Below are 25,442 nucleotides of genomic sequence, written 5' to 3'. Positions count from 1 at the left end.
TTAGTGGATTTTGTGATACATAGCTTTATGTAAATCAGGTAACCTCATGACTCCATTACAACAATGAACAAAAAATATGATAAACCTGAAAAAGAGGATATAACTATATATCTTTATCATTTATACTGGAGTATGTGCATATTTTTCAAATAGCTAGTTTTCCACAGATAGGACTGAATCAGTGAATATGTATTGCATAAATCATGTGCACCAAAAAGCTACTGAATTACCTACTTTTAGAAGGTCAGTTATAAAGTTAGACTGAGAAAGGTGAAGGGAAAAACTCTTCCACTAGATAGATGATGCACTTACCAGGTGTTGAAATCTGCCCTTAAGACAGAGCCTTGTTCACTAGTGGTTAGCAAACAGAATCTCCAATAGCCTTGAAACCTTTTTTACTCCTCCATTCAGACACAGATCAAAAGGAATAGATAAATATACAAAGAACTAATTAAAGAATAGTTCCACTATATCCTTCTGCCCTCAAACTGCAATGATCTATAGAGTTGGCAATGATAGAGGTCAATGTATCTCTTTGAGGAGCTTATATATGTTTTTAATAAATCTGAATGTTACGTGCACATCCAGGGCTGTGGATGAAATGGCTGAGGTGACCAAGAGTTGAGGCTTTAATTAGTACTGATTATTGGTAACCAACCTGGCACAGCAGAATACTGGCAGCCTGAGTGCGACTTATGTCTGAGGATCACTCCATGCATGCAGTATCCACAATAGCAAAAACTCAGGAGTTCAAAAGGTTCATTTAGAGCCTGAATAACACACTGCATTAATTTCTATCTACTGCTTCTATTAAAGTGCTACTTGGACAACTCTGTGATGCTTTAATCAGATTTTGTTTCTTTGAAAGATCAGATGGGGATGCGACTATTTGCTTTCAAGGGCTAGTCACTCCTTTAAGTCTGATATCAACATGGAAATTACGGAGATAGTGAAAAAGCACATTGCCATAATGACTTAATTACAACACACAGATGCAGACATAAGAAATCATTTATAGTTCACAATAACAATTAGGATATAAGAGTACATTGCAAGTAAATAAAATTTAATTACAACAAATAAAAGGAATATATGAGGTAAAGCATCTTTGGCTGTTATGAAGTCCTTTGGCTCTTTACTCCAACGACAGCATAACATCTGGGGGACAGAAGTGGGTCAAAGAGCTGCACCAGGGCGGAGTAGCACACATTCTCCTGTTGGAACATTCAGTCTTTAAAGAGGAATTTGTACACTGGAGAGGCATATGTATAATATAGGGCTACGGTTGCATGACGGCAGTGCAGTATATTTCACTGCAGCTTTTTGTTCTGCCATCTACTTAACACCCTGCCTAAACAGAGAGTGGTGTATAAGAGAGCCCATGCTCTTTACTGTTAAAGCATACGCATAGCTGCATAAAGAATCATGTTGGGAAAACAATCGGTGTTAGCTGTTAAGACATGGCAAATAATTTACCATTCTCAAGAATGGTTGTCTCAAGAATTTAAAAAATATGTGCGAATGATGTGCAAACAAGATTTCCAGATATATTTCATTTGAGGATCTAAAACAGTCTTAATAAAATTATTCTTCATTAGTAAGTAATAAATGACTAAACACTTGGATTAGTTTCTCATTAATGAAGCCAACAGTTCTTGGTTGTGGACTTTTAAACTCTACTGTAGTTTCATGTCTGCATAACAGGATTACATAACAAAATTCTATCAACTAGTTTGCCAATTGCTTGAGTGCAGTTACTGTATATAAAACACAGAAGAGACTATTTAGATTAGATATAATATCTGGCTCAGCTGAAAACTGTTTTGTCCTCAAGTTCATATAATAAAACACTCCATAATTGCTCATCAAAGTAGGTTTATTATTAGGGTAGCAAACTCAGCTAAATTATTTATACCACAAATGCTATGATGTCTATTGTGACTCTAATTTCCATATGGACACCATGGGCTCACAGGCTGTCATGTCAACAATGCTTAATGAGCAGCAAGCCCTTCTAGTGTCTGACAAAAGGGAACCACATCATTCTATACGAAAGCAAATGGTTTAGTTGCCTTATGCTATATGACCGCCAAGTGAACGCAACAAAACCATACAGAAATGATCCCCAGAGAACCAACAGCTTCACTCCTGATCAACATTTCTATCACTCTTCCATAGTCTGCGGATTTCGCCTCGTGACTGCCTTAGCCGCACGCTCTTAAGTGTCCTCGACAGGAGGCTTGGGTTTTATGTTTAAAGCATGTTATGGAAGGCAGAAACGGAGACGAAACTCTAAACTGTTGAATTCCTGTAGTACGAAGAGAGCTGTGGAACCCGAACTACTTTTTTGTGTGTGTGAATATATGAATACAGCTGTCTTTTTGCCTAAGTTTGCTTTACCACCCGAGGCCGCTGTGGAGCAGGTTTTGCCTTACTATATGACCTACAAGAGTACACCTGTGCTGGTGCCTCCCTCTCCCTACTTCCACTAAGAAACCACTCTTTTGGAGTAGAACGATTGGCTGTTTGTACATAAACATGTAAGAGAATAAAACTACAGTATAGTAAAAGAAAAGAATCATTTATACTTAGATTTTGCTGACACTTTTATCCAAAGTGACTTACAGTTATGACTGAGTACAAATGGATTAATTGAGGGTTAAAGGCCTTGCTCAGCATACCAAGTCAAGTACCTTAACCACTGAGCTACCACTGCCCCGTTTTTAAATTAACCAACACAAGATTTGATTGTTTGAAGTTGATGCTTATAAAAGAAGATAAAGGACAAAGACTGATATTCTGTATGCTGAATAGCTAAGCAAAATAAAGGAGAATATCAGCAGTATTGGAGCAACTGGTAAGAACGCAAGGTCCTTGAAGTTCTACTACAAAACAGATGCTCAGATCCAGATAAGTTGGAAGAATTATGTGCATTAAGTGCAAAAGAAGAGTAGAAACTGAAACACAGATGGATGATGTGAAGAAAGAAGTTGAAACGGCGTTACAATGGCACACGTTTGCATGGCAATAAAATCAAATGAATCTTGAGAGAAGATAAGAAGAATAGATTCTAATGATTCTGTCTCATGATCAACTGTTTGACTGGAGCAAGGATCAAATTGCCCAAACTTGCATGTAATACCTTTTCTGGGTATAAAAATAAATGAATATTTAACTAAAACATATGCTGTCTTACCAGCCCAGCTAAATACTGTTAATTATTTAGCACTCTATGTGATGAGTGTGTATGCATTGATGAGTCATTTCAAATACAATACCACTGTGAGGGCTCATGCTGGAAGCTATGTTCTATATTAACAGGAACAGCACATAGTTCAACCAGAAAGTGATCCATCATTTTAGAAAGTGATGAATTAGTATTTAAATAGTTGCTTTACAACAGTTTTCAGTGTCCAAAATGCCGAATAGTCAGTTTTAGATTTGTATGATTAGAACCATATTTGCTGTAATTCTGAGGCATAAGCTAGAGATTTAGCCTGAAATAACGGCCCTTTTCAACAGTCCCACAGTAACTGACAAAGTGCACTTTTTCCTCTAATTACGAGTGGATTAAAAAGCTTTTCGGTGTTCTATTTCAGACTGACGCATGCAGAGCACTTGGAGAACAAACTTCATCGTGGAACTGAAACAGATCCCTATCCAACAATGGCTCAGAGTGGTCAAAGGGCCAAGGGCAAGGGACCAACAGAGGGAGGCTGAGGATGGTGGGGAGAGATGACAGGACCAGACCTCCATATTCATTAGAGTGTGACTGGTGACCTGCACAGAATGAAATACTTGATGGTGGCAAAAACCATCAGTCTGCAAATGGCTCAGGTCAGCCAATCAGATGGTAATATCTAATATCTATCACTGTCATGAGGACACGAGGACTTTGTTACCTGCTCCTTCATGTAGCAGAGACGGTCCAGCAGGATAAGGCCTTCGATACATGGAGCCAAAGTCACCTTCAGCTGAAGGAGAATGTGACAGTGCCATATGTGCAGTTTCACTTTTGAGTTCAATCTGTAACTTCCCTCCAGACAGTTTGTTGGATGTTAAATGTGGTAGGACGGAGGGAAACTCTATGATGTTGTCAAACAATGTGGAGTTATGGCGTTAAAACTGAACTCACCATGTTGAAGGCCACCATCTCGTTCAGCCTAGGATGGTAGAGGTCATGGTAACCCTGGATCACACCATCTGACAGCTGCACAGAAGGGGAGAAGATGGGAGAAGGCAGACCAGTGAAAATCAAAACCATAAGAGAAGAAAAAATATTCTATTTTCAGAGCCCAGAAACAACAAGAGTCACTGTTTGACCATAGAGAATTAGGATGCAAAATGCTTGGATGCGAAATTTGATAAATCTCTGCCCTCCCTGCTTGCTTAATTAGGCCTTATCCATTGTTCCCCTAACAGAAATCAGATGAACACAAGCACTCTTCAATAACAGAGATTTACTACAATGTAACTAAAGTAAATGAAAGTCCCCATAAAGGATAAATTGAGGTGCTTAGTTCAGTTCTGTTAGGCGAAAAATGATCTCTGCCATGATAAAATCTGATAACAAACAGCAGATTGAATCCAGATTGCATTATGACTTGGGCATCTTTTCATAGAAAATTAGAAGAACAGACAACCCCTCTGCTTGACATCTTCAGTGTCACTACCGCTCACCTTTGAAGCGTCCAGTTCCAATTTCCTGAGTGCCCTCCTCACATAGTCCACGAATGAGGATGCTTTGGAGTAAACATTCCCAACGCGCTTCCCACTAGCCACGGGGAAAACCAGTGCTCAGACAAGAGTCATAACCATCAGTCATCAGAATCAGGTCTCAACCTGTGCAGTGAGTATCAAGTATCTGGAGCCCCTGAGTGTCCCGCAGTGGTCACCCCCTGCTCCCCAGTGCTTCCTAAAGCTCTCTGGAGCATGAGCGGGAAAAACAACACACTGCTCTGGATGCTATGTGCCGGGAGTCATGGTAATGAGATACAGAACCTTGTGTCTCCCGCTCACCCGGGGGGATTGTGTCAGCAAGCGAAGCAAGCTTTGTGTTTGTCATCGTGTGTGTGTGTGTGTGTGTGTGTGTGTGTGTGTGTGTGTGTGTGTTGGGAGAGAGTGCTGGGAAGGTTAGGCGGGTAATGCTAGGGTTTTATACCAGAACTGACTTCTCAGTTGTCCCAAGGAACAGTGCATTTCTGCTTTTACTTAATACATTGCTTTTAGAATGACAGCCTAATGACCACTGGGAAATATATAATTCTGTAAACTATAAAGCAATGTACTACAGTATTATATGCCCTGATAAATTGGTGATTACTGTACAACTTGATCCAGGATGTCACAAACATACAGTATGCGAGGCAGACCTATGTGTATCTACATGGCTTGTTTCTCTGGAAATCGTGTGCACAACACTACATATATACATACACTACAAATAATCTTCATATTTAAATCCGAAGAAGATTCCTGGTAAGTAACGTGTGTGAGTGTGTGTGTGTGTGTGTGTGTGTGCGCACGCGCGTGTTTGAATTCCTGTGTGTATACAGATAGACAAAAGTAGTACCTCTTATGGGCATCATAGTGATCCTGAAGAATAACATGAAGAACTGCCCTGTAGAAGAGCGATTCCATAGGAAGCTGTGAAAGAAAGGTGAACAGGCCAATCAGAACACATTTGATAAGGAATTACCTAACCAACTGGCATTTAAATGCTCCAAAATGTTAATTAAAAACCCCTTTTATTCACATTTTAACGGTGTTTTCCTGGACCTTATATAAGACACTTGTGCCTAAAGCACATTTATTTCCACAGTTGTTATCAGACATAGATGTGCATTTCTTCGCACATGGAGTTATGCATGCACGCACACACACATACACACAAAATAATGCAAATCAGCAGAACACACTGTTCTGGCCCTGTGCTTGCGCTAATTTCCACAAACAAAAAAATCTAAAGTAAAAAGCAGACCCTATCAGCCCATCTAAGCAGAGCATGATAAATATTCATATTCCTCCAACCCCAAACTGCAGGACTGGTGTTCAGCATGGACAGCCTATTACTGTCAGCTGTACAAACAGCTCCTTGGCAGAATCACTCTCTATATGCAAATCTGAGGGGGCACACGTGTGGTTACAGCAGGCAGGAATACAACTTCATCAGTCACTTACCCCTCCTCCAGCTGCCACTCTCTCCAGAGCCTAAGAACCACAGGAGCAAACATAAAGAGAGACTGACTCTCACACCACAAGACTGCAATATCATGTCAATGGCATCAACCTCCGGGTTAATCTCATTGGTCAATGTGTTCCAATACCTCTGGGCAAAGAGTTTGTATTTTAAACTCACCAGACATGCCGACATCCTGGCGTTGCGTCCGCAAAAGCATGCCTGCTCTCTTAGATACTGGCTCATGGGAAACCCGCACACATCCACCTCACACTCTACCCAGGACAGGCCAGGGAATAAATGAAAAGAATATATATTCCAGAAAAGATTAAAAATAACATGAATAAATATCATTATCTAAACATTGTTTATATATCACTTTGCTGGAAGCTGCAGAAGATCTAGATCCCGATTCATCATTGCTCCAGGCCCTAAGGAACTCAAGTGTTCTTAGGCCGTGTTATCCTGTGGGGCTTCACAGAGCACATGCCTGCAAGCCACATGTTCAAGTCAGCCTGCCACTCAACCAGCCCTCTACTGGTGCATTTAGGCCCTATTCCTTATGCAATACAAGATGCCTTACTGTTAACCTGAAGCTTGCTGTGCTGAACAAGAGCCAAAACCTAACAGAAACTGTGAGAATGTATGGTGTGTGTGTGTGTGCGTGTGTGTGTGTTTGTTGGGGTGGTGGGTTGGGAGAACAATGCATCATGGCTAACAGGATATGACCACCAGTGCTTTCACATGGACATAACTAAGTGTGAGTTCTTACACTGCGCAGAGATGCATAATCACAGTGGGCCCTAAGATGGATACTCTCCACCACATGTGTGAGTGTGTGTGTGTGTGTGTGCGCGCGCAAGTACGCCTGATGCATTTGTGACCATACCATGACGCAACACTTTCAATTTCGTGTGACTGTTGATATAAGCCAGCTCAAGGCGAGCTTTGCGAGGCTGGAAGCGAGAGCACCGTGGGCGAAACATCGCTCCGTCGCCTCCTCACTCCGAAACAGCCTCCTTAATTCCGCTCCAGCCTCTTTCACTATTGCTCTTGGCTGTTTTCAGGTACAGCGGCTCTGCTCTGATTGGGAGCAAGTATTGTCTGCAGTGGCCAAGAAGCTGTGCCAGAACTCTTCTCGACGCAGAGCACGTGAGCCCCAGTGGACGACTTTACTGCAAGCATTTATGTCATCACTACACTCTGACTTAGAGGCAATGAGAAGGGGCTGCATGTCCAGACACAGATTAATCTTAATCTTAATATAGCATTACTGAGGAAGGTCACTACGGGACTGCCATGGGAAGTAGCATTAGCCACAGTGCAGCATCAGTGTTCATTTTAACTCTTGCACACTTTCTGTCAGGCATTTCACCATATGTTTTGTCAAACCTTATTTTTCTATAAGTAGAATCGAAATGGACAATTTATAAATTTTAGAGAACCATTTACTGGGTAAAATGAAAAGAATGTCTTCATGTGCTCCAATGAAAAACATCACATTTTCTTTGCCTAATCCATAATTTTTATTTATTGCTAATAAAAAGGTTGCCCTGTTTATATCATACTGTTTTCCGGAATCTCCTGTCCTTTTCCTAAGTGATTTTAAAGGAAGCAGCAGTAAGGTCTGCTGTTTCTATCACCTGTCACATATAATATATTGAGCCCTTTTAGAGCATTTATGCTTCTTGACTTGGCTGAGAAAATAAGTAATAATCCTTCCCGCATGGTCAGAAGGAAGGACAAATAAGCCACTGCTGTGTGAGGAACTAATAAAGAACAGGAGAGCTGTACAGAGCAGCTTCAGCTGTCCAGGACTCAAACCCCTGCTGTGTGTACTCGTGTGTGTGTGTGTGTGTGTGTGTGTGTGTGTGTGTGTGTGTGTGTGTGTGTGTGTGTGTGTGTGTGTGTGTGTGTGTGTGTGTGTGTGTGTGTGTGTGTGTGTGTGTGTGTGTGTGGAAGCATATGCTCCCTTGGGAGAGCTGTCTCATGGGAGACAGTATACTGAGAGAAATACTATATAAGTAGTATTTTCCTCAGCAGACACACAGTCAGCCTGTGGTGTGTATGTACAATTGAGTTTCTATGTTGACACGAAATTAAACTTTGCTGGAAGACCTATTATTGGAAGAAGAACCAGAGGCAAATGCACAAGCACAAATGCATAGATAAATGCATACACACCACAGGCTGACTGCATGTCTCAACAACCCATCAACTGAAGTGTCATCACTGAAAGCAATCAGACACTTTGAGTGATCGTGATGTCATAATGAACGCTGCTGTCTAGGTGCTACTCTGAAGTCCTACACAGACTACCAACTCTTTCATCAGCCTGTTACAGGGTAGTATTTCAATTTTAAAACAAACAAACAAACAACAACAAAAAAGATATATTGACCTCCATTACCCAATGACCACACCAATTAAATATGAATTGCTCCCTTTAGTTCAGCCAACGTGATTATGTGACCCTTCATTCTTCTTTAATATGCGGATATAGTGACTCAGCTCCTGGGGTTGCTGGGTGGATGTTTCACTGTATACAACCCTGAACACAGGGCATGAGCTCACCCTGGCCATCCGGATCGAACTGCTCTGAGAGGAGGTGGTAGCAGCAGCCTACACTGCAGACAGCCCGGAGCTCCTGCTTGGCTCCAAACATCCGCAAACTGCTGGAAGCCAGATCTCCACACGTATGCAGGCCAACCATAACTGCCTCCTGTGGGAGAGAGAGAGAGGTAGAGGAAGAGGGAAAGAGAGAGGGAGAGTGGGAGTGGGAGAGAGAGAGAGAGAGAGAGAGGGAGAGAGAGTGGGGAGGGGGGAGGAGTGCAGTGATGAAATCTATCTGGCAGCACGCTGCATTAACGCATGCATCCACTTTTCTTCTCCCCGGCAGCCGCTCACTGAACACGGCTATCATATGTCATGATGGAAACATCTCACACACCAATCCCTGTAATTCCTGAGCGTAACCTCCCATAATCCACATAATTAATATTATTGGGATGATTACTGCTGTCACATCAGGGGAACGAAAGGCCTTAGGGTTCTGCTCCATATTAAAACCCAATGGCTAGTTGACTCTCTTATGACATTTACGCCCCGTTAAAGGAGTGAAGCATAGAAGAGGCCACAGCACATAAGAATCCATTCACTGCATTAGCACATTTAAGCCTGATTTGGAGGTGCATGAGGATTATAAATGACTGTTCTGCAGAGAAGATGGCAACATAAAAGCCACTATGCTTCTTTTTCTAACCTACTGCATGCTAACAGAGTCTGAACAGTGTTGGTAAGAGTGAACTCGCCATTAGTCAGAGCAGTGTTCCTTATCCCTCACCTCCAGTTCTGAAATGAGTGTCCCGAGGTCCGTCTGGGCTGTGACATAGGAGGTCAGAGGTGAAAACAAGTTGCCATTGTCACTGTTGTGTCTGCCGTCCTGCGCCTTCCTCTCCAGATTCTCCCTCTTCCTCCTCTCCCTCTCCTCAGGGCTCAGCTGGCTCGGGGGGACACGAGGTGAGGTGTGCTCCACAATGTCAGGGGCCAAAGCACCGATGAAAGGGTTCTCTGACGCATCTGATGCCCATTCGCCAAGCCTGTTCAAGACTGCAGAATGATCCCTGGCCAGTTCTGGTGAAACAGAACTCTGGACCTCGACGATACGACTCTGTCCACTTATGGTGAAGAGGTTTGTCCCAACTTTCCATTCGTCAACATTCTCCTCTGCTTGACTGCTCTCCGCATCCCCTTCTTTCTGGTCTGGAGTAGCTGTGTGACATTCATTGGTTCTTTTTTCTTTTTCTTCTTCTTTTTCTGTCTGCCTGCTACTTGAGTCTTTGGGCAGGACTTTCTGGTTTCTCCTTACTCTGTCATGTTTACGGTAGGCTTTGGAGAACCTTTTGAGTTTCCTGTTCCTCTCCTTTGCACCATGGGTGTTTGTGCTGGAACAATCAATGCCAAATACCTGCAGGCCATACTGCATAGAGAGGAATGAGCACAAGTAGCCTTTACCTGAGCCCACATCGATAACCTGAGAGATAGAGAGTGTGAGAGAGAGAGTGAGTGAGTGTGAGTACAGGGGAAAGAAACAGAATATATACAAACAAGTTGGTGAGAAAGATTACTGAATCCAGCTTTAGTGAGCTTCTAGTGAGTGTGACAGCAGTACCAGTGTTAACAAGGCCATTCTAACCTGTTTGACTCCACAGCATCTGGCCAGACTGGCCACCACTTCAGACATAGCTGGCACCTCATGAGCCTTCTTAGAGTTCATGAACTCTTCAGGTACAAGACGTCCATCTGATATTCCATCTAAAACAGTCAAAGTAGTGAATAACAACTTTGTGAAATTGTAAATGAGGGAAATGTAAAATGCTTGTCAACAATATTACACAGTAATAAGCCACTAATTCAATGGCTGATAAACAGTGAAATGAACAAATGAAAAACTTTTATTAAGATTCACATAGTTAAAAAACAGACCTGGGCAGCCTTCAGACATCACTCTCAGTGACTCCATCATTGCTGTGCGCTGCACACATACACCCAAGCCAGCCAGAGAATGAGCTTTGGCTGCCCTGAGAAGTGCTGCTATGTCTACCAGCTTTTTGGTGACATTACAGAATCCAAAAGTAATGTTTTCGTTACCTAAAATTGTAAAAAGGAAGACTGAAAGTAATTTCTGAAAATTAAACAAGCAATGTGTATCCTTTATAAGGCACGGAGTATACTATACAGTATGTATACAATAAGTTACTATCCAAGATCCTAACTTACCCTCTACCTCCACCGTGTGGTCACAAGTAGAGTTAACAGCCGACAACACCTCTTCAGGATTCACAGCTATAGACGTCCGCCAAACATCGCGCGTATAGAAATCTACGGTGTGCGCATTTGCAATACCTAATGATATAGAAAGAAAACGGCGGACGTCGTCTATATTTTTCTTTAATTTATTACTAGAGATATTAGAAAAAGCCATATTGTATTGAAATACACGAAAAGTACTGCTGGCATGTCACACAGAGACCAGAAGAGTGAGGCTTGATATTCAGACATTGCTAGTTGTTAAAATAAGGTTCAGTAAGAAAACTGAATGTCTGAATGTTTGTTTACTTTCATCATTGACACCAATTACACTTTTATTAAAGTAAATGTAGTTGCGTTATAGCACTATAAATAGCTACATAAACTTAATAAAATGTAAAGACCCTGTCTATCGATAGCCCATGTTCGATTAGCAGGATCTACTGTCCACCTTTACGTAATTACTATGCGACAAAAATGTCACGTGTCGGATTGTGGCCATACATGCTACATATGTTTACAGTTCGATTAGCTAACTAGCTAGCTAACTTAGTTGTGAAATGGCACCTGCAAATCCAAGATTTAGTGCTAAAGCGTCATTTAAAGATAAAAAGGTGAAAAACGATTGTGAAAAGGGCCCGTCATTAGCTGTTACTCAAAAGAAGAAAAAATGGATTCCCGGGAACAAGTATTTCGATGGCAGTTTACAGCAAGGTTAGTCCAGAGATTTTCTAATATCTAGCTACCGTTATAGACCTAAGTATGTTGATCTCTGGTTAGTCTGTCCGTAGCTCACAATCTAAGCATTTTGGTTAACGTCAGCTATTAGAGCTAACTAGATGGTTATATTTCGTAGACCATTGAATTTATGGAGTTATAGAATTCCACAATTCTTGTTTACTCTTCGGACTCTTTAGACGTTCTTAAGAACTGATCCAGTGCCCCAAATTTGCGTAACTTCGGTAGCAAGCTAGTTTGCTAACTGCTATTACAAATACTATTTGAGACCTTTTGGTACAACAAACTATTTCAAGACATCTTAAGGCGCAGTAATAGCTAGGTATGTAGTGGCTACGTTATTACTGGGTTATTATTAAGCCAGTCTAATAGAGCTGTTTATCCATTAACAGGCCAGGGATTTGCTTTCAAACGAAGGCAGCAAATAAAACAGGAATACAGAAAGCTTCTTCGAAAGGAGAAATGGAGAATGCAAGATTCGAAGGCTCAACTGACAGAGGAATACCCAGCGCATCTGAAGCATCTCTACTTGGCTGAGCAACAGAGGCTTGATGAGGAAGAGCAAATGAAAAGGATTCACAGGAGGAAAGGACGGACTGTGGAGCCTGAAGAGGAGGAAATAGGGACCGTGGAACCCACTGCTGCTCGTTCCAGTTCTGTGACAAGGGCTGCAACCTGTCCTGAGGTGTCAGCTCTTATAGGCTCATCTAATGAACAGGGTTCACTGATTCAGAGGTGTGTAGGTTTTACAATTTCACCAATAACAGTGACAAACTGACCATCTCCTGTGTTGGGAACAATTAATCACGCAAGAGTATGTATGTGCTTTATGATGGCAGGCCAGTGGTAAAACTTGTGCTGGTGCTAAACCCTTCAGAATGCAGGGATTTCGGTCTTATATGAACTTTTATCTGAAATGCGTTATTTGGTATAAGAAGTCACTTGATTACATAAAAAAGGGTTAATTTACTTTGCTAATTGCTATGTTTTGTGCTGATGTGCTGTTGGCAGTTCCCATAAAGATACACCAAGGCAAAAGAACCAGAAGAAAATGTCTTCCTATCAGAAGATGAAGCAAGAGTATGAGAAAATCAAGGAGGAACAAGACAGAAAGAGACAGGTCAGAGAATAATACAGTTCACTCCAGTTTGTTGTGCCAAAATAAAGAAAACAATTCTTATATTCCTTTATCATTTCACTTGTATGCACTTGTTCTGTTGCAGGAATACTTGAAGGACAAAGCACAGAGAGAGGAAGCCCTGAAGAATTACAAAGAAAAGAAAATGGCAACATACCAGTTGCTGAAAAAAAAGACTAAAAAAGGTCAGCCCAACCTGAACCTGCAGATGGAGCTTTTGCTTCAGAAGATCCAAGATCAGCACAAATGACAAAGCTGTACACTGAGCTGCTGTAAAGGTCCAGCCAAAGGTTTTTGCACCTGGCAGAGAATGAGAGCCTTGAACTCTAGCGGTGCGATCCTGGCAATCCAATAAATTATGGACTGATGGAATATGTCAATAGAAATAGTATGGTGAAGTGCTGTCTGTGCAAGCTCATAGATTTTACATAAACAGATTTATATTGCATTTTAACTTTTATGTAACTTTGACTTCAAAGTAATAAAGCTATACTAATATTTTTCTTTATATGCCACATAAGGGGAAAAGGGAAATTGATGTGTAAAAAGGAAGCATACTGAATTAAGGCCTCATTTGGTTTATACTTTGGATAAGCTTCCACAGCATTAACAGGGGGATTTATAAATGTGCTGTCTGTTAAAAAACACCAGAAACACCAACTCTTTGTTCAAAGTTAGGCCACTCATTAAAGAGGTTAATAAGGCTTTACAAGTTTACACGAGTTGAACAGGATACACATTTCCAGTAGTTAGCAGAACTTTCAGTAGAACACTGTTAGCACAACGTGGATTAAATGAACAGTTACTTTTAAAAGTAGGCTTTTGAGCCAATTATGGATCAGGGTCAACTAATATGCTGGGCACTTTTGTTTATATAAATAAGGCATTTAATGTGTGGGGTTTTTTTGTTTTGGTTTTTTTTTAAGAGCAATTTATTCGATTCGCACGACTGCTGACTGAAACGTCAAACTTCATGTACAGATTAGTCAGTCCTTGTTTGATTCAAAAGAGGCGGTGGGCAGTTAAAGACGTTTACCACGAGCACATTACCACACAATAGCAACCGAGAAGTCGAGAACTATTGGCTCATGAAGTAAAGTTAGCTAAACATGCTGCAAAACTGGAGTTCTTTATGTTGTTGAAGTTGTCGTTTTCGACGCCTAAATAATCGGGAGGATTTGAATTTTCACTTTAAACAGTGCTAAGGTAAGACCGCACTTGCTGAAAGTGTCAGTGGCATTGGTCAACGTCTCCTAATTCGTGCGTATACTTACAAAATGTTTTCCTATTTTTATCGTTGCTCTTATCGGTCTGCTTAGTTGAGATGGTGTTCTCCCAGTTTTCTGACGCTTTTACAACTGTTTATATATTTCTTTGTAACAGGCTAACTAATGCACCGAAGCTGAATAAGTATCCCTTGGTATCAGTGGACTCATCATTGCTGACTCTTTTAATCTGCTCTTTTTGCAGAGCAGGAAATCTAACACTTTACCGCAAATGCCTCTTCCTGTTACTCATCATTATGGCGAGGTGTGTGTGACTTTCATCAAAGGTAGGTTTCAGTTTGTGAAAAATCGATCCCCAAAAGAAAAAGCGTTTAGCCAAGTACCTAGTTAGAACACCAGACACACTGCCGTAACATTGCTGTCAAAATTATAACTTTATTAAGAATTCATTTTGAGAAACCTGAATAAGGGAGAGTGCTAAGTTAATGTAGTATTGACAACTATCTCCGAATTTACTGATGAACGTGTGTATGTTTACATCTACTATTTCGTAACTTTAATAGTCTAATTAGTCACTACTTCAGTACACATAATCCAACAAAAACTTTGATTAAAACTTTGAAGAATTAGTTAAGGGCACTGCACTACATAACACTACACACACATACCTACTGTATATTAAAATAACTCTGCAGAACGTTTATCCAAGTTTTCTTAGCATGATCACATGATAATGGATTTAAACTTGCATTTTTAATTTAATTTTCTTTTTCTCTTACTTAAGCTCTAAAGATAAACTCAGCAACATGAGTAATGACATTCTTTAAAACCACTGGTCCTCTGATGTCCCTTACTGTGGATCCTATATTTCCCCCATCGTGTCTCCTATTCACATCCTATCCTGAGGATGCAGAGTTGAGTGGATAGGAGAAAGTCAGAGCCATGTCTGAATTCCCAAATGGACGGGTCATGACAGTTGACTTCTCAGAGAACAACGAGTGCCTGGCATGGGCGCAGGCGAGGAAGAACTTGGAGAGAACTGGATCAGGATTGGCACCTGTTGCAATGCTGGAGAAGATACAGGAGCTCTTCCAGATCTGTGATAGTGATGACAAAGGCTACATAACACGCACTGACATGAAGGTAAAGAGCCGAAACATTTTTATTTGTGGGACGCCAAAATAATCTTTTATAGTTTCTCTTTTTCTTTGGTGTACATTTTGATTGTACTTTTCTATTTCAGGCCAAACTATATATTTCATTGGTGATAATCTGTCTAAAATTGTTCCCTTTAACATTTTGCTTGAAATTATATCTTGTGTGTCACTATAATCATAAGTTAAATGACCTAAGGAATCCCTTCTTCTCACACATGAGTGGAGTGAGTCTTCCACATGTTTCTTTAATACTGATGGATTACTATATGTTGATGACCTGACTCTGAAGAATTGATATGTTCTGTAAAATGTAATGTATTACCTGGAAAAATAAGTAATACATTATGTTGTTTATGTGTTGTTTATAATATATAATTTATGATTTTACATTGTTTTAGCTGTAGCATGTAGCTTGTACTTATGAGACGATATTTTATAGAAGAGCAGTTTGATATGACCATGAAGGCTGAATGTGACTTTTAAGTGACTTTTATTGCAGCGTTTCTTTTCTTGCTCTCATCCCACTTGGTTTAAGACTGGTTTGTAGTTTACTACTGAAAAGAGCAACAATTGTGAGAGTTTAATTTTGTTAGTGCACAGAATCTCACTACATTTATCATCTCTTTCGATCTTTAATTATTGGATTTAATTTAAACGTAAGCCTACTTACACTCACTTTGTGTTCATCATCAAACAGGACAGCTAAACCAGATTCCCTTATAAATTGTCTTGTATTTTCTGCTTGGTATAGGTGCCTTGCCTATTAATTAAGTAATCCTATCCAATTATAACACACATGGGGAAATTTGCAATGTTTACTTTATGATTTCTTGTTCCTCTATGTACCAACATGTGCCCCCCACCCCACCTCTTGGTGTATTGTTTCAGAAGCTACATGGAGAGATGCCACTGACTGCAGAAGAATTGGAGAATGTTTTCAACTCACTCGACTCAGACAAAAATGGCTGTCTTACTCTGGAAGAGTTCTCATTGGGATTTAGTGAGCTTGTATACAGATCATTATACCAGGCTTATAATACTGGATATTTATATGTCTATATAGAGTACTGTGCAAAAGTTTTAGGCCACCATTAAATCTATAACGACCATATATAATTATTTCTCAGTGTCTTTATTAAGATACAAACAGAAAATATAGGAAATATGTACATATACTTTAAAAAAACACAATTTTCAGAACAAAATGGCTTCTACAGGCAAAAGTCAGTATTTAATGTGACCTCTCATGGGAATAAACACATCTTGAACTCTTTTGTAGAGACTCTGTTGAAGTTTTCTGAAGTAATCTTCTGGAATGGAGTGGAACTATTCAGGTTTCATTCCATTTAGATTTAAGAAAGCCAGGTCCCTGCTGTTGGTCAAGTGTAAGGGGAGCTCACACTAAATACTTGCCACTGTAATACTACATACAAATTTCCTGTATTTTCTGGTTGTATTCTAATAAAGAGACTGAGAAACAATTAGTCCAATGTCTTTGATGCTCAAACATGCTCTTAGCGGGACTGATCTGTCATGTATTGATTGAATGAAGCCAAGTTGGGCTTAAATGTCTTTTCTCTTTTTGCCCCAGGTGACTTTCTGTATGGCCGTAAATTGAGTCAAGCACAGGATCAGATGGCAGATCTCTCACAGAATGTCCCAGAAGTGCTATATCAAGATGAGCCCCAAGCAGGAATTGAGGATGAGGAGGAGAAACACTTTAGCCTGCTAATGGAACGCCTTGATGCTTGTAGTGTCTTTAAGGAGTTAGTGTCATTGTGTATTTTTGACAATTTCAGCCCAGTTTTATTTTTATAAGGCTGAGTCTTTGCACTGATACACAGAGATTTCTTGACTAGTATTAATTTGTCAAAAGTTTAATTTTTGATACTATTAGTACAAATAGTACAAACATACAGGCTAATTGGCTGTAAAGCAATTTTTATTTCCTTCTCTGCACTTTCTTTACCTCTCTCTCTCTCTCTCTCTCTCTCTCTCTCTCTCTCTCTCTCTCTCTCTCTCTCTCTCTCTCTCTCTCTCTCTCTCTCTCTCTCTCTCTCTCTCTCTCTCTCTCTCTCTAGTTACAGTGAAGTGCGCAGTCTGTGGGCTCAGCTCCAAAAAGATGAGCCTCACCTCCTGTCCAATTTTGAAGAGTTCCTGGCCCAAGTCACATCCCAAATTAGACAAGAGAGGAAAGAGATGGAAGATGCACTCAGAATGTAGGACACCCTGTTTCTGGCCTTTTCTCACATGTGAATGAATGTCTCCGTAAACTCCTTTTATATATAAACCTGTAATAATAATAATAATCACAAATTTTATTTATATAGCAGCTTCTCACACTCAAGGTCACTTTACATAATTCATGCATGAAACATACAACATAGGACAGTCAGCAAAGCAATGCATGACCAAACACAAACATAATCAAAATTAAGAGAAGGGGAAAGGAAACACTGAGAAAACATAAATTTTGAGATGTGTTTTAAAGGTAGAAATAGGGGTATGATCATGGAGCCATTGAGGAGTTCCCAAGTTTCAGAGTTGTTACCATTGACTGAAGACAATCTAAACTAGGGACTTTAAGTACCGGAAGACCTAAGTGTACAGGCTGGAGTCTAGGGATGTAGAAGTTGAGCAATGTATGACGGAGCAAGTCCATGTAAGGCTTTCAAGGTAATAAGGGGTAGTTTTTTATAACATATGAAAGAAGACAGGTAACCAGTGCAATTTGTGGGGACCAAGTATGATATGGGAATAGGATTTAGAGCATATAAGGACTCTAGATGCTGAGTTTTGGACATACTATAGTAAGGAGTTTAAGTGGGAGACCAAAGAGAAGGGCATTACAGTAGTCAAGACTGATAAACTGCATGATAAAAGCATGAACCAGCATTTATGCTTCAGTGCTGCTGAGCATGGGATGGAGTCTGGAAAAGTTATGGATGTGGTATAAGGCAGTTAAAGTTGTAGCCTTTCATAAAGAAATTGTATCACTCACTGTGACCACATGAGGTGGGCATTTATTTTAAATACACGTTAACAATCTGAACGTAGTGTCTTAAAAGCACTTTAATGTCAGTTGTCTTAGCTGTTCAAAATGATATGGAGTGCATCATTTTATCATGGTTTTGTATTATAATGTATTAGAAAAACTAGAATGATTTTTAAAATTGATTTTAAATGGTTAAAATCTTCCAATGGTTGCAGTATTTTTATTGTTTAATGTTACTGTACATATTGTTTTATATTACTGTAGATAATTATTTATATGTCTAGTGACGTTTAAGCTTGTCAGTAGAGTAATACAAATGCATATTTGCAAAGTCTAACAATATACAAAATAATTAACCATCTACCTCCCCCCAAAACATTTTAAGGTAAAGAATTTGATGCATTTTGGAATTCAGCAGTTGAGAAAACTATAATCTGCTTACTTAAATCTTAACATTATATTTGAGAGTTTCTCTTGTCAAGTTTCTAATGATGTTTTTAATACTTAATATTTCTGATCCACAACACTGACATAAAGTTTGAATTATCAGTGTTGATATCAATGATTCATATTTTCTAGAAGTCATTTTTCTAAAAAAACAAACAAACAAACAAACAAACTTTGAATTATTGAAGTAATTGTATATTTGCATGTCACCCTTTCACATGAGTCATTATGATTCAACATTTAAGGCCTCTTTGTTTACCAGTAATTATGTCTATCCATGTTTGATGCTTAAAAGAAGTACAGACTTTAGTGTGGACACATAGATTAGTAGACTTGGTAGTTTCCTTTTTTTTTTACAGAAAAGCTGCAACACATGATGGTGAAATCCGGCAGCTATACGAGGAAATGGAGCAACAGATAAACACTGAGAAAGATCAACTGCTTCTTAAGGTGAACAGGATTTCCTTCCACCTATATCCTGACTATGATTATTATTTATTTTATTTTATTTTTCGTAATTTGATGGCGCCTGCAGCAGTCCTTTATGTTTAATTTCGTGATGACATAATTGATCTCAACTTTCACTGATTAAGCCAACACTGTATTTTCTACAGTGAATCTGCGAGTTAAAATTGTGTTGAAACATGGGTGTACCAGCAACCTTCTTCCACATCGGCTTATAGAACATGTAGATACTACAAGAAAGACCTTTATGGCATGCAGTCTGTAAATGATGACCATGACTCTCTCCTCTTTGCAGGGCTCAGAGCGCATACAGCAGTGGAGCCAGGATCTGGAGCAGCAGCTGAGCTGCAAAGAGCAGGAGCTCGAGCAGCTTGGCCTCAGGCACAGGAGGGTGGGTGCTGTCAGGAAAGTACTGGAGATGTACAAATGCCCAGCAAGCATCCAAAAAACTGCAGTGGCCATTTTTTGCATTGCTAAAATCAACCGTTTCTGTAATGCATTCAGGAGTACACCTGTTCTATCAACAAGTGCACCAGCAGATGTTAAAGAATTACTTAATATGGAGTTACTTGGAAAGAACCTGTTGTGTTTTGTATGAATGTTTTTCCTAGTTGGAGAAACAGTGTCAGGAGCTGCATAGTGAGCACCAGGAGAGTCGGGTGGAGAATAATAAATTAAAAATGACCAATGAGGAGCTGTCTCATGAGCTGGAGAACACATGTCATGAGCTCTCATTGGCTCAAGAACAGTTGGCCATCCTAGAGGAGCAGGCTGTGAGACTTCAGCAAGAGAGAGAGATGTATGCCCATACACTTCTACACAAACACACAAACATGTTGTATTTTTATTTATTAGTTTAGATATCTCTTTATTCTCTTTATTGCTTCCTGGTGCACCATGCACATACATGCACATATACAGTCTACACATGGATGTTCATATACAGTATATACATGCATGTTCATATAAAGTATACACATGCACATACATCCACATACATGTGCATGCACACATGCATACACAGTCATGCTCAGAAGCACTGTTCTCTCACACAGGGAAATTTATAGAATCACAGAAGGACTGCAGAGAGAGAAACAAAGTCTAATTAAACAGTTAGACCTACTCAGGTAAGCTCCAAACATGTTTACTGATTTGAGAATAATTGTCTATGACTTTTTCACAGTTTGTGCGTGTTTCTTCAGAGAAATTAACAAACATTTAAGAGACGAGCGAGACATCAGCTCTATGGTAAGCGTTCAGTTTCTATTTGTGTAACGCACTGCAAGTCTATTTATGTAATAAAGATAGCTTTCAGAAAAAAAACATCTTGATTCTGGTTACAGAAGAAGAGCAACTTATTCAAAAAAATCACCCATTCACAGAGACCAGCAGTAATTACCCCAATAAAGAATTCTGGGAAGAACCAAGATACTGCAAGGTGAGAAGCTAGAATGGGTGTGACAGGCTAAAGCACATTTGTTGGAGATCACTTTTCTTTTTCACATGGCAGCAATTCCTTCTTGACGATTAAAACTACCCTGAACACTCAGAGTCTCTGGCCTCTCCTCACCCTAGAGAGATGAGCACAGAGGAAGTGACTCAGCCCTCTAGCAGGAAGCCTTCCTCTCTGTTGAATGTAAGAACGTCACACTTGGGTGCCAGGGCTGAAGGGAAGACGAGAATTGCCGACTGCACTTCAAATGCAGGTTGGGCTCCAGCAACCATGAGTCCGGGCGTGGATGTGACAGTAGCTCCTCCAGAGGGATGGCCTTTGCGCCGGGTCATCTCCATTGAGGAGGATCACCTCCCAAACCTGCTGCAGGAAGACCCCCATCTTCTGCTCCACCAGCTTGCAGAGGAAGAGGAGAAAGGAGGACAGGAGGAAGCCCAGACTGACCTGGAAATGTATTCCTCTGACATGTTCCTGGCCTGTGCCGATTCAGCTCCTCTTGCCCGAGGAAAAATGCACTTCTCTGAACAGAAAGGAGGAGAAGGAACTGTCCCCAATTTGGCCAGGGGCCAACCAGTAGGCAAGGAATCTTTGCAGAAGGTGAAGGATCTCTCTGCATAAAGTCTGCAGTGTTTAAAGATCTCTTTATATTACTGCACCAGCACATTACTCTCTGAGATATTGTTCAGGACACTGTGCATTTGTTTGTGCAGGGTCCAGTGGAGGACGCTGTGGGCCTCCGTGAGTGCATCTTTAAGGTCATTTTTGTTGGAAACTCGAGTGTAGGGAAAACAGCTTTGCTGCGCCGCTTCTGTGATGGACGATTCCATCCAACCATGGTCACTGTTGGTGAGTCTCACAGCCTCTGATGACCTCTGAGCCCACTATTTGTGCATATATTGTGAGTGGTTATTTACAATTGATTACACTGAGATAGTTTAAGATAATTAGCTCTAAATCAACTAAGAGACCTACAAAAAAGCCTGGACTACTTCTTAGCAAGCACTTAAAGACAGAGACTGAGGCTGTAGTATGATTTGATATTTTCAGGTTACTAGCAGAATGAGCCAGTTTTGTGCTCAGAGAAAGACTTTATAAGTGGTTAACCATCACCCCACTTCCTGTAAATTTTTTTATTAGAGAGTTAAAAAGACCAATGTTGTCTGTGAGTGTGAGGCTGTGTGGGCATGTGGGTGTGAGAGATAGAGACAGACAAAAGAGTCCTTATGTACTTTGTCTGAGACGTAAGAAAAAGTGGAAGAACAGGGTCACATGAGATGGCTGTATCCGTCTGAGTTCTAGTGTTTAACAGATTATGTCAATTCACCCTAATCTGGATTTTTCTCTTAATCCCTGATTTAAATCCACACACATTACTGGTTGTTTAAGGTGACTAAATTTACTGAACAGTGCCTCCTTGTGGCTATTGATGGATCCTGATTACTAATTATTATTTGCATTTTTTAAAAATAAGAAACAAGTTGTGTGTGTGTGTGTGTGTGTGTGTGTTACAGAAATAAAGGTATTGCCATATTAATAAATAATACAATATTAATATTAATTAATGAATCATATAACCATTTTCATATTAAAAAACATTAATGAATAAGCCATATAACCATTAATATTTACTTCATTATAACTTATATAACTATAAGACTTCAAATACTAAAATTCGGGTGCTGAAATATTTTTGAAAAATGTATTGACTTATTGCAAAATGCGTTACATTTATTTAAAGATGTATTCAGAGATTACATGACAGACAGGTAGGCAGAGTTAGGCTGACCGCTGCAATCAATAATTCATAAAATACTTGTTTTTTTAATGTTTAATAAGTCTTTGATGTGTCTGAGTGTTTTGATTGTTTGTCTATTTGTATATCTGCCAATTTACTGAGGAATATTTGGAAGTACATAAAGATGGATTTATGCTTCTTTATGCTAGACTTACTTATAATCTTTTACTTTTTTTTCTTCTGTCTCTGTGTGAAGGCATTGACTACTGCATGCATAGCCTGAATCTGGGAGATAGTCTTGTGAGACTTCAGCTGTGGGACACTGCAGGACAGGAGAGGTGAGTTCTTTGATTAACTAAAATTTGATGCATTGTTTGCTTTGAAGATTAATGTTTAAATATATTCTTGGTTACCTACTATGAACTTGAATGTAATATCTAAATTCAAAGGGCTAACTCATGGTAACTCTTTAACTCATAGCTTATATCTTCTGCCAGCATCTTCAACTCAGAGGTTTTGAAAGTCCAGTTATAGATGATAAAATTGTCATGATGTTGGGTATTATAATGGCACTCCACTGCTATGTAACCTTAATGTTAGTGTTTCACTAGTTCATAATAACCAAATAGTATTAACTAGCTTCAACATCTAGTGGATAGCAAACCTATCATAAACAGTAACCCCTTCTGTATGAAAAAATAATGGTGAACTGTAACTGTCTGCCATCTCTCACAGGTATCGAAGTATTACACAACAGTTTTTTCGCAAGGCTGATGGAGTGGTAGTGATCTATGATGTCACTACACATGACAGCTTTAGTTCAGTGCACTGCTGGCTAGACAGCATAGAGGAAGAAGTGAGGGGGCCCATTCCCATCATGCTTCTCGGCAACAAATCAGACAAGGAGATTATGAGAGAAGTGCCAACTAAAGTGGGGGAGCAGCTTGCTCAGGTAGTGCTCGGAACATTCTCAAGCGATAATATTCATCCATTGATAAAGCTCACACTACTTGCAAAAACAGGAGCACAGTATGGGGAAAAAAATATTAATTTCACGACAACCCCTAAGGTTTTACACAACTATCAGGTAGGCCTGTGTACCTGATCATTAATGGACACTAGATGATATTAATATTTGCCTGTGATATATTTTTTTAGGAAACAGGTTTGATGTTCTACGAGTGCAGTGCTTACACAGGTCACAATGTGATGGAGGCCATGCTACACCTAGCCAGGCAAGGATAATCAATTCACAGTGAAACACCCTCTGGTCTTCCCATTTGAGATGAATTTACAGGCATCCCTGGTTATTTTTCCCTGTTTGTGAACTTTCCTGAAATCACTTTGGTCAGAGCTTCCATCAGACCTGTAATTAACAGAGGTTGTGCTGTGAAACCACAGCAGTATAAATAGTGGCTGTGACAGGAAATTGTGGGTGTGCAGAACTATTCTTTTATGGATTGCTTTTTGCCTATGGGGTAAAGTGTAAAACATTTGATGTGAAATCATATCACAGTGAGAGAACAACGATATGTAAAACATCATTAGTCTTGTCAATGGTATTATTCAGACTGCAAACCAGTGAGTGACATTGAATTCTGTCCCTGTTTTTCCTAACCTGATGTCTCAGAAAAACTCAGAAAAGTTATCAGTTTATAAATTCATGGAAGAGTAATAAAGATGTACCAGGAAGGTTTAAAAAAATGACAGTTTTTAATTTGGATAAATTGTATCTTAGTAGATTTAGCCCATTTATCTATTTATTTAGTTATAAGTAATGCATTTAGAAGTTATTCTAAATAAAATACATTCACACAGTGTATTTAACCTGTTGTTTTTATGAATCTTGAGGGAAATGGTAAAGTTTGAGAGTAAATGTACAACACAATGAAAGTTAATATAGATAGAGGGTTGTTTTAATAAGAAAGCAAAGTAATGAAAAGCTCACAACTTTTTTATTCTCTTTCTGAGCACTTCATATGTACTGTTTGTCTAAATTCTGTTTGCATGTAGTTTATTAAATGCTGTATGTGTGTTGTTTACTCAAAGCTTTTTCTCTTTATTGAATCAGGGTGATGAGGGAGCAGGAAGACAGAGTGTGGGAGAGCACAGTGTTACTGGTGGACAAGCCAATGAAGAGGAAAGCCTGCTGCAATTGACCTCTCCCCCTTACACACACACACACACACACACACACACACGCAGAAATTACTCTGAGGAGAATGTCTTCTTGTGTGTGCTTTCATCTGTATGATAGTGTCAGATTAAATTATTCAGATGATATCCACTCGTGAGTTCCATTGTCCCATGGCTTTGATCTATTCTGGAAATTATTACTTTTTTAAAATATGAAAAAACAAATTTAATAAAATCAGAAATAAAATAATTCAAGTTGAAATAATTGGTAAGACTAATGAAGTAGGTTCGTTTGACGTGCCCAGTAGGACACACATCTGCAACAGCTGCAATAGAGACCTGATTTGTTCATAATGGCTTCTGTCTTCTGTCAGCTTTCTAATAAAACTGCTTTATCAGCATAAATAGATCAATCTCTCCTGAAAGAATTTAACGCCAAGGACTAGGAAGTAAAAGACGTATACTGCTAAATTCTACAGCTAATTTATTTTGTTGTTGTTTAATAAATATACACTGTGATTAATTATTTATCTCTGATTTATTTACCACTCCTGGCTCCACACAGTCCAAGAAACTTAACAAATAATTGTTTAAATATTCAGATTATGGCAAAATATGTCAAACATTGCCCTTAAAAAAAGCTTTAAACTGTTTTTTTGGATTCTTGATAAGGAATATCTTAATAAAGGCAACAGTTCAGAAGACATTTCAATCACAATATTAAACTAATGATCAAGAAATTTATGAAATTATCAGATAAATATTTAATAATCATGAGAAATAAATTAAATTATTTGAAAATATGCAGTCCAGTTTCTTACTCATTTAAACACTCATCTTTCTCCATGCTTAAAATTCTCATACTGCAATTTATGCACTTAAGTCTTTTTTTTTGAGGTAGTCACCTCATTTTGTGTCACACAGACATATGGATTACTGTTCAACAGTGTTCAACTATCATGCTT

General features: G+C 39.4%; 3 protein-coding genes across 12 annotated transcripts; 2 read left to right on the top strand and 1 right to left on the bottom strand.

The window, feature by feature from the left end:
- Positions 1 to 842: 842 nt before the first annotated feature.
- mettl25 (methyltransferase like 25) lies at positions 843 to 14,319 on the bottom strand. 6 transcript variants are annotated; one of them, XM_081723269.1, is made up of 13 exons: positions 14,138 to 14,319; positions 10,958 to 11,083; positions 10,664 to 10,828; positions 10,374 to 10,492; positions 9,522 to 10,211; positions 8,753 to 8,900; positions 6,359 to 6,453; positions 6,181 to 6,210; positions 5,573 to 5,646; positions 4,681 to 4,774; positions 4,136 to 4,210; positions 3,903 to 3,974; positions 1,072 to 3,780 (listed from the first exon to the last, which is right to left on the bottom strand). In XM_081723269.1, exons 3-13 carry the CDS (start codon positions 10,701 to 10,703, stop codon positions 3,571 to 3,573), a joined length of 1,647 nt encoding a protein of 548 aa, XP_081579395.1. In that variant the 5' UTR covers positions 10,704 to 10,828; positions 10,958 to 11,083; positions 14,138 to 14,319; the 3' UTR covers positions 1,072 to 3,570. The 6 variants fall into 6 exon arrangements, 5 of the variants coding, with proteins under 5 accessions (XP_081579392.1, XP_081579393.1, XP_081579395.1 ...); XM_081723266.1 differs by lacking the exon at positions 14,138 to 14,319 and having other exon boundaries at positions 843 to 1,158; positions 10,958 to 11,235; XM_081723267.1 differs by lacking the exon at positions 14,138 to 14,319 and having other exon boundaries at positions 847 to 1,214; positions 10,958 to 11,231.
- ccdc59 (coiled-coil domain containing 59) lies at positions 11,460 to 13,361 on the top strand. Its single transcript, XM_081723281.1, has 4 exons — positions 11,460 to 11,701; positions 12,118 to 12,460; positions 12,737 to 12,845; positions 12,949 to 13,361. The coding sequence occupies exons 1-4, from the start codon at positions 11,548 to 11,550 to the stop codon at positions 13,111 to 13,113; spliced, it is 771 nt and encodes a 256-aa protein (XP_081579407.1). The 5' UTR covers positions 11,460 to 11,547; the 3' UTR covers positions 13,114 to 13,361.
- cracr2ab (calcium release activated channel regulator 2Ab) lies at positions 13,481 to 25,429 on the top strand. Of its 5 annotated transcripts, none has more exons than XM_081723263.1 (18): positions 13,481 to 14,069; positions 14,339 to 14,415; positions 15,003 to 15,232; positions 16,135 to 16,246; positions 16,838 to 17,012; positions 17,328 to 17,465; positions 19,048 to 19,138; positions 19,449 to 19,544; positions 19,765 to 19,952; positions 20,209 to 20,280; positions 20,356 to 20,401; positions 20,497 to 20,591; positions 20,729 to 21,203; positions 21,317 to 21,452; positions 22,598 to 22,679; positions 23,077 to 23,293; positions 23,500 to 23,576; positions 24,413 to 25,429. In XM_081723263.1, the coding sequence occupies exons 3-18, from the start codon at positions 15,032 to 15,034 to the stop codon at positions 24,498 to 24,500; spliced, it is 2,289 nt and encodes a 762-aa protein (XP_081579389.1). In that variant the 5' UTR covers positions 13,481 to 14,069; positions 14,339 to 14,415; positions 15,003 to 15,031; the 3' UTR covers positions 24,501 to 25,429. The 5 variants fall into 5 exon arrangements, 4 of the variants coding, with proteins under 4 accessions (XP_081579389.1, XP_081579388.1, XP_026876034.3 ...); XM_081723262.1 differs by having other exon boundaries at positions 14,334 to 14,415; XM_027020233.3 differs by having other exon boundaries at positions 14,874 to 15,232; positions 24,413 to 25,428.
- The last annotated feature ends 13 nt before the right edge of the window (positions 25,430 to 25,442 follow it).

Source organism: Electrophorus electricus, chromosome 11 (genome assembly GCF_041902795.1).
Source record: "Electrophorus electricus isolate QZ-2024a chromosome 11, ASM4190279v1, whole genome shotgun sequence".
In the NCBI taxonomy this organism is placed as follows: Eukaryota; Metazoa; Chordata; class Actinopteri; order Gymnotiformes; family Gymnotidae; genus Electrophorus; species Electrophorus electricus.
This window is presented reverse-complemented; position numbering and strand designations above follow the sequence as displayed.

Coding starts and splice junctions, on each gene's coding strand:
- ccdc59 (XM_081723281.1), top strand. CDS start 11,548: ATGGCACCTGCAAATCCAAGATTTAGTGCTAAAGCGTCATTTAAAGAT. Junction 11,702..12,117: donor CGATGGCAGTTTACAGCAAG/GTTAGTCCAGAG, acceptor ATCCATTAACAG/GCCAGGGATTTGCTTTCAAA. Junction 12,461..12,736: donor CAGGGTTCACTGATTCAGAG/GTGTGTAGGTTT, acceptor TGCTGTTGGCAG/TTCCCATAAAGATACACCAA.
- cracr2ab (XM_081723263.1), top strand. CDS start 15,032: ATGTCTGAATTCCCAAATGGACGGGTCATGACAGTTGACTTCTCAGAG. Junction 15,233..16,134: donor TAACACGCACTGACATGAAG/GTAAAGAGCCGA, acceptor GTATTGTTTCAG/AAGCTACATGGAGAGATGCC. Junction 20,281..20,355: donor AAACAGTTAGACCTACTCAG/GTAAGCTCCAAA, acceptor GTGTTTCTTCAG/AGAAATTAACAAACATTTAA.
- mettl25 (XM_081723265.1), bottom strand. CDS start 11,162: ATGGCTTTTTCTAATATCTCTAGTAATAAATTAAAGAAAAATATAGAC. Junction 6,454..8,752: donor GTTCGATCCGGATGGCCAGG/GTGAGCTCATGC, acceptor TGTCCTGGGTAG/AGTGTGAGGTGGATGTGTGC. Junction 3,781..3,902: donor TCTGCTACATGAAGGAGCAG/GTAACAAAGTCC, acceptor CATTCTGTGCAG/GTCACCAGTCACACTCTAAT.